This window comes from Cryptotermes secundus, unplaced genomic scaffold (genome assembly GCF_002891405.2).
Source record: "Cryptotermes secundus unplaced genomic scaffold, Csec_1.0 scaffold58, whole genome shotgun sequence".
Lineage (NCBI taxonomy): Eukaryota > Metazoa > Arthropoda > Insecta > Blattodea > Kalotermitidae > Cryptotermes > Cryptotermes secundus.
Window position 1 is genome coordinate 741307 of NW_019734309.1, and position 12958 is coordinate 754264.

The following is a 12958-nucleotide window of genomic DNA, read 5'->3' on the forward strand; positions in this document are numbered from 1 at the left end:
ATAAAATTTTAATTATCACCCAGAAGAAACAGAGATACAGGTGCAAGAAACTGTATGTGAGTTAGTTCTTCTCTATATATGCCCCCTACAAGGCCACACATTTTCCCCAAAGATGTACCTTTTGTCTTGACACAACTGCAAAAGTTTCTTTGTCACATCCATCCATTTCTGTTTTTGAACTGGTGTCAACAATTGTGGCACCCAATGCGCAGCGACCTTTGTCATAGGTAGCTCATCATGGATGATGATGAAACCGACCCATGGCTAATGCGGACCTCATTAGCAATAGCTTTGAGAGTTACGTGCCTATTGGATAGGATCAAAGCTGCCAGCTGTGCCACAATTCCCGGTTCCTCAGCAAGAGATGGTCTTCCACTTCAGGGTTCATCTGTTCACAATGAAAGCGCCTCTTCCACCTGACCACTGTCATATGATGATACACCTTCCTGATACACAGCGATCATCTGGTTGTAGGTCTCCCTGGCAGACTTCCCTTGTAAATGCAGGAACCGTATCACAGCGCAAGCCTCCACTTTCTCAACCAACGTCGCCATTTTGCTTCTGCCCCTTCTGGTGGCTCCCTCTGTCCACTTGGTGCGGGAAAATTTGACTCTTCGGCAAGCTCAGGAAATGGGCTATCTCCTATATAGAACGATATTTTGGAATTATGATTTTCTCATGGTGATAATTAAAACATTATGACTTCCCATCGTATAATTATAATGAGCATGTACAATGGTAACAATTCTTGGACAGTCGCCATCCGTTTTAGCACACTTAGTCCAGCAGTCCACAAGCTTCTGCATGGCCTATCGAAAAAAAAAAAAAGTTTTTGTTTCAGTGACAAGCCGTGCATGCACCATTTCTTTCATTTCATGGTCACTGGCGAAATGGTGGCCTCTTGAAGAGACGGTGAGTGAACCAAACAGGCAACAGTGAAAAGTCAGATCAGGACTACATGGAGGATGCTTCAATATGTCAGAGTTTAATTGGTGAAGGCTTTTATTGGTGTGGGTGGCAGTGTGCAGATGGGCATTATCATGTGACATTCTGACATCTTTTTGATGATAGCCCTTGGCGTCTAGTTCGAACAGCTCATTTCAGCTGGTTACAGAACATTTCACTAGAATGGACACGGTTTCCTCTTGTACCCCTCTCTGGACAGTGTACAAAACTGGCCCCTGTGCATCCCAAAAAGTGTCAACATCACTTTTCCCACTGATGGTTGAGTGTTTTTCTTCCTCCTGACTGGTGATTTTTTATGTTTCCATTCCATACTCTTATGTTTGCTCTCTGGAGCATAATGATGGATCCATTTCTCATCCATAATGACATTGTGTCTCCCCAAAAGAGATGGGTGACTCAACAGGCCTTGGCAGACCGTCAAATGGTTGCACTTGTGCTCTCTTGTGAGTTGCAGAAAATTTATGAAACCCAAGTAAGACATAAAAATTTTCAATGATGGTATATTAATACAATTACTGAGTTTTTTGATGTCTGATTTTTTACTTAAAACACGTTTTTGAGACTGTATTCTATCTCCAGAGATAGGGACTAGCTCTATCGATTGGGCCCAATTGAGTAGGCTTTTACCTGCAGATGGAGACAGAATCCAGTCTCTGATATGTTGTGTTTTAAATAAAAAACAAGATGATGGATAATGTCCAGAAACTGAATAATTGTATTTTAAAAACCAAGCTGGCCTTGGATGATTCCAACAGCAGAACCATTACTGGTGTGCAGGTGGTGCGGTGCGCAATTTCAGTGATAGTCACTGATCGTTTATGCAGAATTATGGCACTTTCCTCTGTAGTGCTCATGGACAGGTGTGTGATCATGTGATGCTTTTGGACATGGATATCAATTTGTGCAAACTTCACTATGGTAAAGCACTGTTTTCATACTGTGCTGAAAGTGTGCCCCTGGTATGTCTACAGCTCATAAAATCGTATACTGCAAGCCGCTCTTCTTTGGTGTGGGAGGCGGAGTAGCCTAATTAACTCTGGTATGCTACTACAACCAGCCAGTGAAGGTCAAAACATATTTCACAGTCATGTAGGGAGTTCATGCTTCTACCTGCACACTAAATAAGCAGTGCAGCCATCACAACAAGCTTTAAAATAAATTGCTGCGGAAAGTTTCTGACTCACCCATGTATAACAAAAACAAAATAGATGTTTGCATAAATATGACTATGGTGTAGTTTTAGTAAGAAATTTGCAGTGCAGAAAAGTTTCTGTATGAGAGAATTATTATTTTCAAGAGCTCATATCCAACATAGCCCGCCATCAAGTCCCATCTGTTGATAAATATTGGTCGAGGCAGATTTGAATTATGTATCTAAGTATTTCAAACATTCACCTCAAGGTAACAAGAAAAACAAAAAGCAACTGCATATGCAGAACTGTCCAAAAATATTTTTAAATGAGATGTGAGCTGCTCGTAGTGGTGACTATGAAGAATATTGTGTTCTGGAATACGCCTGTGGATTGGTAGACAGGTACCAGAATTCTGGTGAAACCTCATGCTATCAAGATGACCTTCAGAGCTGTAAAATTGTACCCGCCTTCCAGATTGCATAGCATCATATTAGAGCATGCTGACACAACAAGCAGCTGATCAGTAAACAGCCAAGCAACTGCTAAGGAAAAGTATTTGACTTGGTTATGACCCAAGTACATACACAGTGAAGGGTTGGTTTATATAAATAGAAACATAAATAGCTAAAACCTTGTTCTGTTGCAGTGCGTCTGCAGGTTTGGATGGGAGGGAGCGTTATGTCAGGAGCGTGTGGGAATCAAAGTGGCTGCATTTACAGGACAGTCATACCTCAGTCACAGACTAACCAACAGTACCGGAACTCATATTCAAGTGACAGCTCGAACCATGGCTCCAACAGGCATCTTGTTATATGCCCATCTCACTCCTGACATGTATATGTACCTGTACCTGAAAGATGGGCTCCTGAAATTCCAGTTCTCTTGCGGAATTCAGACAATGTTGTTCAGTGAAGTGCAATTTCATGTCAACAATGGATTTGATATCGCCATACAAGCCTTGTAAGTGTACAAGTTCATTCTAGCCTTTGTAAAGCTTAAGTGAATTACATCTGTACTCCAAAACGGTGATCTTTAAACTGTGTTCCATCAAATAATTTAAGGGAAAGTAATACAGCATTTTCGCCAACCACAGAATCTGCGTGGTCTAACGCATGAACTGTCTTTGCCCACTTGAACACTAGGATCATGGGTTCGAATCCTACTCAAAGCATGGATGTCCGTGTATGTTTATTCTGTGTTTGTGTTGTTCTCTGTGTAAGTAGTGGCCTTGTGAGTCCTACCAACTGTATATAGATCAAGAAACTGAAAAAAGCGGCCAAGGTTCACAAGGGCTGTAGATCCATAAACAGATAGGTAGACAGACAGACAGAATTTTCATGATGGCTGAGCATTAAGAATTAGGCCTTCTGCATTGAGACTACCCTGTAGTCCGGTAGGCAGTTACCAGCAACACAGAGGCAGCACTTTCTTTGTAACGAATTATAAGGAGTCAATTTAGAGTTCTGTCTTCTTGGATACAACACTGTGTAGACCACTGAAAGTTAACTGAAGCTAAGGAGGAACATGTCACCTCTATCTCCAGGGCTGAAGAGTAAGCCAAGTAAGAACCCAGCAGACTACATACTGTTACATCCCAGAAGACAGAACTCTTTATAACCACAGCTGTGAGAACCTCAAGTCCAATGCTATAATATTTGATTTCAGGAGATATGCCAATAAAAGCTGTCATACATATACATTAGTTTATGGGTACTGTTTTGAGATGTCAGACGGGAGGCTGCTCACTCATGGAGCTGAGCCCTTCTTGAAAAGCTGCCAATTGTGAGCACATGGTAATGAACCTGTGGGTTCCATAAAATGCTGGGAAGCTCTTCAGTAGCTGCACAATCGGTGGCTTCTCAAGAAGAGCTCAGCTCCATGAGTGAGTGAGTTCTTTCAGAACCATTAATCTATTAACCCACAGTTCAATACCAAACTGAATCCATTTCAACCTAACTGTTGCGTATTATTTTTTAATTGTTTTCCTAAAGTAATAAAATTTTAAGGTAAAAAATTGAAGAAAAATGCAACAAAAACACATTTTCATAGCTCAGTTAATGAAGCCAAATCATGCAGCAAAAGGAGAAGATTATTCCTTGATGTGGTCTGAAGTTGAATATTGCACTGTACAGTGATGGACACTTGTTCATTTTCAGATGAACATTGCATCAATAGAGTTAAATGAAACAAATATTTATGAGGGGGGCACGTGGTAGCGTAGTTGGTTTAGGCACTATGCTACAAGCCGGAAGGTCGCAGTTACAAGTCCCGATGAGGTCATTGGATTATTCAATTGACCTAATCCTTCGAGCTGCACTGTAGCCCTGGGATCAGCTCAGCCTCTAACAGAAATGAGTACCAGGAAACTCCCCGGGGGTAAAGGTGCAGCCGGCGTGTAAGGCTGACAACCTCACCACCACCTGTGAGCTGACTGTCTAGAAAATGTGAGAGCCTCAACCTCTTACAACCCTATGGACCTCCATGGCCTGTTACAGGGATAACTTTACTTTACTTTTAGTGGATGGCCAAGAATAGAGTTAAATACACAACAAAAGAAACATGAAAAGAATATAATATAAGTTTGAACAGTTTAACTAAACAACTATAGCACTTTTTCAGAAGTCACTAGTCTCTCAGTAGGTGAATAAAGATATTCATCCCTCTCATGGCATCTAAAGGTTTATTATTGTGTTCACAATGGCCCATCACTGGTCCTTATGCTGAACCAAAAGAATCCATAGCTTCCCCCTCCCAAAACTATTTCTTTAATATCAACTTTAATATTATCTCCAATCTACACTTGGGTATTCTAAGCTGTCTCTCTCCTCCAGGATTTCTCACTTCTGCTACCTCCCATACACACTACATGCTCTGTCCATCTGCATCGCCCTTGATTTAATAATTCTAATAACATCTGGTAACTAACTAACCCCATAGAGTTCAGTTCGTCTTGATATGCCACCAGCTGCTCAGCTACTCAAGAACTTACCAAATTTTACGGAACCCGAAGGTTAATTAGTGTTCACAAGGGGCCACCACTGGAGCTTATCCTCAGCCTGATTAATCCAGTCCATGCCACACATCCTACTTCTCTAAGATCCATTTTAATACTATTCTCCCACCTACGTCTAGACCTTCCTGGTGGTCTCTTTCCTTCTGGCTTTACAACCGTAACCCCCCATTTGTGCTACATGCCCTGCCCACCTCACATTCCTTGGCTTGATCATTCTAATTATACTTGGAGAAGAGTACAAGTTATGAAGCTCCTCTTTATGCAGTTTTCTCCAACCTCCTGTCACTTCATCTCTCTTCGGTCCAAATATTCTCCTCAACACCCTGTTCTCAAACACCCTGTCTATGTTCCTCCCTTAATGTCAGAGACAAAGTTTCACACCCATACAGAACCACAGGCAAAATTATAGTTTTGTATATTCTAATTTTTATGTTTATAGACAGCAGATGTGAAGGCAAAGAGTTCTGAACCAAATGGTAACAGGCATTACTCAAATTCAATCTTCTCCTAATTTCCTCCTCAGTCAAATTTTGATTTGTTACTGTCATTCCCAGACATCTGAACTGTGCCACATTTTCAAAGGATCTATCAGCGATCTTTATGTCATGATTTTGCCCTTCATTCTGGTGATGAGACAGCAACATATACATAGATTTCTATGTGTTTACTTATAGACCAACCTCCTTACTAGTGTCAATCAAAGTTTCTGTGTTTTTCTTTATGGTATCTATATCACCTCCCAATAGATTTACATCATTACCGTAGACCAACAGCTGATGTGTCCCACTTAATTTCAGTTCCACCTGGTTTTCCTGGACTTTCCTAATGGCATATTCTAAAGCAAAGTTGAAAAGCAGTGGGAATAATGCATCTCCATGTTATATACCATTCTGAATAGGAAATGTATCAGACTAATTTTTACATATATGGGCTTTAGGTTCCATTTAAGCACATTTTAATAAGCCTAACTAGTTTCAAGGGTATCCCAACTCAATGAGAATACAGTACAATACTTCCATACTTCTGCACATTTCACTCTAGGCTGGCTTCTCTACTAATGCCTTTAACTACTTTTCTTTTATTATTCCAGACTAGAGCTCCTACCCCCTGATGGAGATACTGGACGCTGTGCTGCCTCTGTACACATTAATAATACATTAGTAATGAGTGGGGAACAAATGGCTTCAACTGCAACTCACATCAGAGCAAATTCATGGCTACATTTGGCTGGAATTCCTCCACACTTCTTAGTCCCAGATGAGGCTCCACTTACTATTGGATTTACAGGCTGTATGCAAGCTCTTCAGGTAAATTTCACATCCTCTGACTTTCAGTTCCTGTGAAATAAAATACAGCTGCTAGAGACAAGAAGAAATCGTGTGTACAGCCAGTGTCCCTAAAGAAAGGCATGCCATCATCATCATTATATTCAATTCCCCTCATAAGCCAGTGCACTCTGATTTAAATGCCTGAAACCACATCTACCAGTGGATGTCCACTGCATTAACACACCATTTAACACTTTAAGACTGAATTTCACAGGAAACACATTATGTCTCTACTACAAAGTCCATCCGGTTAATGCTGTTTGAGGAAACAGTCGCTGTTTATTGTGCGAACCATACGGAACATATAAATACACTTCCAAATAATATATAAGAATATAGTTCATACCTCACAGGAAACACATTATGTCTCTGCTACAAAACCCAGCCGGTTAATGCTGTTTAGGGAAACAGTCACTGTTTATTATGAGAACCATAAGGAACATTCAGATATACTTCCAAATGATATACAAGAATCCAGCCAGCACATCAAAGGAATCACATTATGTCTCTGCTACAAAGACCACCCAGGTAATGCTGTTTGGGGAAATAATCACTGTTTAGTGTGCCAAACGTAAGGAACATGCTAATAGAGTTTTAGTATGTTGATACTTGTGGTATATATAGTAACAACCGGAATGTAAAGGGTTAAAGTTCCTTGACAGACCGCCTCTGAAGTCTAGTGGTCAGAGTTCATCCCTACAGATCCAGAGGTCCCGGGTTCGATTCCCGGCGCTACCAGATTTTCTGACAAGTAGTGGGTCTTGAACGGGGTCTACTCAGCCTCGTGAGGATAACTGAGGAGTTATTTCAAGGAAATAGCGGCTCTGGTCTAGAAAACCGAGATTAACGGCAGTGGGGATACGTTGCACTTACCACGTGACACCCTCTATCCGCAAAAGTTGGCACTAACTTCGCCAACAAGCAGCGGTCACTCGGTCAGTATAGTTCGCTTGCGGACTACAGGCCATGGGGTAGTAATGTTCCTTTTCTTTTTCCTTTAACATTCAATTTCCCATGTTATGTGGGTCCCTTGTCACCACAGCATGGCATGTTGTCAGGTTGCAGATGGAGAAGATGCCCCCCAAGTACGGAGGGAAGCTGTGAATCTATTGAATAAGCAGCCACGGAAAGCCGACAAGGGGTGGTCCTCCAGCTTGGGGGTTGGGCGTGGGGCTTACAACTCCATGCCATAAGAAATAAGCTTGTTATGAAAATGTTCAAGAAGCTTTGTACCTGGACGGATCCTCTGGATAAATGACCTAAGCTAAAGAAAATGGATATGAAATTTGGTACATGGAATGTTCGAAGTATGTATAGGGCAAGTTCGCTCAGGGCAGTGGCGGAAGAAATCTTAATACATAAGTTAGACTTAATGGGAGTACAGAAGGTCAGATGGGATGGAGGTGCCACCAAACAAGCAGGCAAATATACATTTATCTATGGAAAGGGGAATGATAATCATGAATTAGGTACAGGTTTCTTCCTACAGAGGAGAATCATATCAGCAGTTAAGAGGGTGGAGTTCGTTAATGATAGGATGTCATATATAATATTAAGAGGTCATTGGTGTGATGTCGTTTTGATTGTTCATGCCACAACAGAAGATAAAATTGATGATATAAAGGACAGGTTCTATGAAGAACTAGAACATGAATTTGATAAATTCCTGAAGTATCTTATGAAAAATTTGTTAGGAGATTTCAATGCCAAAGTAGGCAGGGAAGACATTCTCAAACGAACAAATGTAAATCAAAGTTTGCACGAAATTAAGTAGTGATGATGAAGTTAGAGTAGTAAACTCTGTCACATGAAAAAATCTTACTGTCAAAAGTACAATGTTCCCACACTGTAACACTCATAAATTTAGTTGGATGTCTCCTGATGGGAAGATGCACAATCAAACTGACCATATATTGATAGATAGGAGACGGCATTCAGGTATACCTGATATCTGATCATACAGGGCAGCAGACTGTGATACTGACCACTACATGGAGGTGGCAAAGGTTAGGGAAAGACTGGCAGTGAGTAAGCAAGCAATACACAAAGTTCATATGGAGAGGTTCAATCTCAAGAAAAGCTGTAAAGGGGAGTATTGTGTTGAAATTTCAAATAGGTTCGCAGCTTTGGGAAAGTTAAGACACTGAGGTGGGTGTTAATAAAGCTTGGGAAACTATTAGAATATCCTAATTTCTGCCAAAGGGAGTCTAGGTTCCTATGAACTGAAGAAGCATAAGCCATGGTTCGATGAAGGGTGCTCAAAATTATTACACCAAAGGAAACAAGCCAAATTACAGTAGTTACAGGATCCAAGTGAAATAAACAGGGATAATGTGAACATTATAAGGAGTCAATCCAGCTGGCATTTCAAGAAAAAGAGGAAATATCTGTAGGACAAAATGAGCTTGCGATGAACAGTAAGAACAAGAATATTAGAGACCTGTATAGAGGAATAAAAGACTTTAAGAGAGGTAACCAACCTAGAAGTAACTTAGCGAAGGATGAAAACTGTGATCTGCTTGCAGATTCCCAAAAAATTTTGAATAGGTGGAGGAACTACTTCTCTCAGTTATTGAATGTACATAGGGTCAGTGATGTTAGGCTGACAGAAATACTAACAGCTGAGCCTTTAGTACCTGACTCTAGCCCTTTTGAGGTTGAAATTGCTATTGCAAATTTGGAAAAATATAAATCCCCAGCTAATGATCAAATTCAAGGAGGAGGTGAAATACTGAGATCTGAAACCAAAAGCTAATTACTTCTATTTGGCATAAGGAAGAATTGCCTGATCAGTGGAAGGAGACTATTATTGTACCAGTTCAAAAGTGGGTGATAAAACTGATTGCAGTAATTATCGGGGGATATCACTACTATCAACTTCATACAAAATTATGTCCAATATTCTTCCCTCAAAGTTAAGTCCATACATATGTGAAATCACTGGGGATCATCAGCGTGGGTTTCGATGTAACAGCTCAACTACTGATCAGATCTTTCACAATCAACAGATACTGGAGAAAAAATGGGAGTACAGTGAGACTGTACATCACCTATTTGTAGACTTCAAGAAAGACGATGATAAGGTTAGGAGGGAAGTATTGTACAACATTGTGATAAGTGTTTTGGGTTACCCATAAAACTAGTTAGGCTGATTAAAATGTGTTTAAAAAAAATGTATGGTAAAGTCCACATAGGTAAACATTTTTCTGATAATTTCTCTATCTACAATGGGCTAAAACAAGGAGATGCTTTATCACCATTCCTTTTCAATTCTGTTTTAGACTATGCCATTAGGAAGGTCCAAGAAAACCAGGTGAGACTGAAATTAAATGGGACACATCAGCTGTTAGTCTATGCCATTGATGAGAAACTACTGGGTGATAACTGTAGATACCATAAAGAACACAAACAAAAACTTTAATTGATGCTAGTAAGGTTGGCCTAGAAGTAAACACAGAGAAAACTAAGTATATGTTGCTGTCTTGTCATCAAAATGCAGGGAAAAATCATGACACAAAAATAGGTAACAGAAGTTTTGAAAATGTGACACAGTTCAGATATTTGGGAATGATGATGATAAATCAAAATCTGATTCAGGAAGAAATTAAGAGGAAACTGAACTCGGGCAATGCTTGCTATCATTCAGTCCAGAACCTTTTCTCTTCCTGTCTGCTGTCTAAAAACGTAAAACTTAGAATATACAAAACTATAATTTTGCCTGTGCTTGTATATGGGCATGAAACTTGGTCTCTGATGTTAAGGAAGGAACATAGACTGAGGGCGTCTGAGAAGAGGGTGTCGAGGATATTTTGATTGAAGACAGATGAAGTGACAGGAGGCTGGAGAAAACTGCATGATGAGGACCTTCATAACTTGTACTCTTCTTCAGGTATATTTACAATGATTAAGTTGAGGATGAGATCAGCAGGGCATGTAGCACAAATGGGGAGAAGAGGAATGAATATAGGCTATTGGTGGGAAAGGTAGATTAAAAGAGACCATTGGGAAGACAAATGCATAGGCGGGTGGACAATATTAAAATGGATCTTAGAGAGATAGGATGTGATGATATGGATTTAATATATCTGGCTCAAGACAGAGACTGGTGGAGGGTTCTTGTGAACACAGTAATGAACCTTTGGGTTCCATAAAATTCTGGGCAGTTCTTGAGTTGCTGCACAGTTGGCAGCTTCTCAAGTAGGGCTCAGCTCCCTGAGCGAGTGAGTTAAAGTTCAATTGCAGTTACCCCAAGTCAGCAGTCTCTGTGCTGAGATGCACCTCTGCTTAACATTTCCTAAGTTAACAGTTCAAATACACTGGTCCCCAAAGAAACCAGAAATGAGAGTTTTGCTGATTTGTCCCCCCCCCCGATAATGTTGTTTTCATATTTGTGTTGTGCTGTACTAACACAGCTAACACTGCATGAAGTAGGTCATCAACTCATGAAAATGACTCAGCATTATAGCTGACACTCTCTGGTCATCAGAAAAGATTCAAAAGTTATGACCTACATGATATATGAGCGTTTCAATCTCGGAAGGGAAAAACAGTTAAAAATATTTTGACATTAGTTTCTTTACATTTCTTTTACATTAGTTACATGGCCACTGGCCTGGGACCTGGTTAGTTGAATTGGCTGTTAACAAGAGTTTTGCCCAGGTGGCTGTGACAGGAAGACCTGAGTGTGGGAAGCTGAAAAATCTTCCTCAGTAAAAGCCCTTGCCAGGAAATGGCTATTGGAGACTGTAATAGACTGAGGACACTAGTCTGTGTGTTTCAGTGATCTGTAAAGTGTAGTTCCGATTGGTGTATACAAGTGATTGATAAATCCAATTCATCCAATGCATACAATCCATACCCCATCTACAGTCACAACCATAGAAATGTGACAAAATCAAACACTAATTATATAAGAGAGTTTCATTATGTGAAAATGAAAGCTGTCTGTCTAAAACATCTCTTACAGGCCTGTAACACTTTGAGTTGGCAACATAACAGAAGAGAAGCCCTGTTGGTTCAACAAGATTTCTAGCATTTTCGTTTCTGCTGTATATTGCAAACAGAATCAAGTGACTTTCTAATGATGACACAACAATCTATGCAACTATCTGATGATGATGTAACCACAAGAATACTTTATGTACAGTTTGCACATGTTAATGATTCATTACATTTTCGTATTCCAGATTGACAATAAGACCAGAAATGTCTTCCGAGATGCGTCTGACGGATATGATGTTACAGAATGTTCATCTCTTGCTTGTTTATCAAATCCTTGCTTTGGAAGTGCAACATGTGTGGAACATAAAGACAAGTGGAGCTGCAAATGTCCATCAGGGTACACCAGTCAGTAGTGTAGTACCTGTATAGATCATTAATACCACACCCTAGTACAACCAGTTTCTGCACCTCACCTACCTGTATTAGTAATATAAATAACAGCAATATCAGTCGACACTGAATTCTGTTAACGATACTGCAGATACTTATGTTGATATCAGCTCAGTTCATCGTTACAGAGTTGTAATTTATATTTATATTTAATTTGATTCAGTTTTAGTCCCTTTCCTGCTTCAAACATACATATATTTCATTTGACATATCAAGTCATTAGGTTAGCTCACATTAAATTTGGTTAAGTTAGGAAAGGTTTGGTTAGATTAAATCTGGTTAAGCCAGATTAAGTCACATGTGGGGAGGGGCATGTGACAGAAATAACTGGTTCTACATCGGATGAATGGGTTTACTGGTCCTAACCATTCAAACTGAGCAGCTCCAAAATAAAACCATGGAGTGTTACCACTATGGGAGCTCAATCAGTACAAAGTTTTACTGAACACTAATAAATGTTGGCATTCTGTGATATTTTGCAGCCACTATAAACCGATTAACATTCTGCATATGAAAGTGGAGCTGGTATCCAATGTCTTGGAGACTGTCTCTGTCTCCAGCATTTCGGGCCTATGTGATGAGTGGCACAACATGGATCACTGGGGAACAGAACGTCACTGACCGACCAAGCTCACCCACTGTTCCCCTAGCAGTTGAATCTGGGACAGCAAAGACACATTCTGTCCTGAAAGTGAAACATTTGCACAATCACTCATCCACTCATCACACTGATCTCTGATGATGGAGAATTTAAAAAAAATGTTTCATACTAACTCTGTCTTGCATGAAAAACTTGCTCCCCAGTAGTGACACTGATTGTTGAGACAGAGAAGGTATCTAGAACATTGTTTAACTCAACACTGACAGAACTAATCAGCCCAGAAAATTTTAGCTATTTTCACAGAAGCTCCAAATCTTTCACATGCCTAATAACCTGACAACACTTCTCTACATACATTCATAGTGGAAGCATCTAATCATACATAACTTAAAAGTAATCTGTTTTTGGACATTATCCATCGTCTTTTCTATTTTTTAAAAAAACCGTCCTGTTTGTTTTTTAAAACACAACATTTTGAAGACTGGATTCTGTCCCCGTCTTCGGGTAAAACCTACTCAGTTGGGCT

At 40.0% G+C, this 12958-nt stretch overlaps 2 protein-coding genes across 3 annotated transcripts in view; one reads left to right on the forward strand and one right to left on the reverse strand.

Annotated features, from left to right (window-relative positions):
* LOC111868397 (MKRN2 opposite strand protein) overlaps positions 1-12958 on the reverse strand; it is a 70172-nt gene that overhangs the window by 29223 nt on the left and 27991 nt on the right. For both annotated transcript variants that reach the window (XM_023858990.2, XM_023858989.2), the window contains exon 3: positions 6312-6449. The gene's annotated coding sequence lies outside the window, so the exon portion shown is untranslated. The remainder of the gene's footprint in view (positions 1-6311; positions 6450-12958) is intronic.
* LOC111868393 (protein eyes shut) overlaps positions 1-12958 on the forward strand; it is a 49978-nt gene that overhangs the window by 14960 nt on the left and 22060 nt on the right. The window contains exons 9-12 of the mRNA XM_033753041.1: positions 2746-3059; positions 6203-6419; positions 9449-9566; positions 11571-11778. Of these exons, the coding sequence (XP_033608932.1) occupies positions 2746-3059; positions 6203-6419; positions 9449-9566; positions 11571-11778 (857 nt within the window). The remainder of the gene's footprint in view (positions 1-2745; positions 3060-6202; positions 6420-9448; positions 9567-11570; positions 11779-12958) is intronic.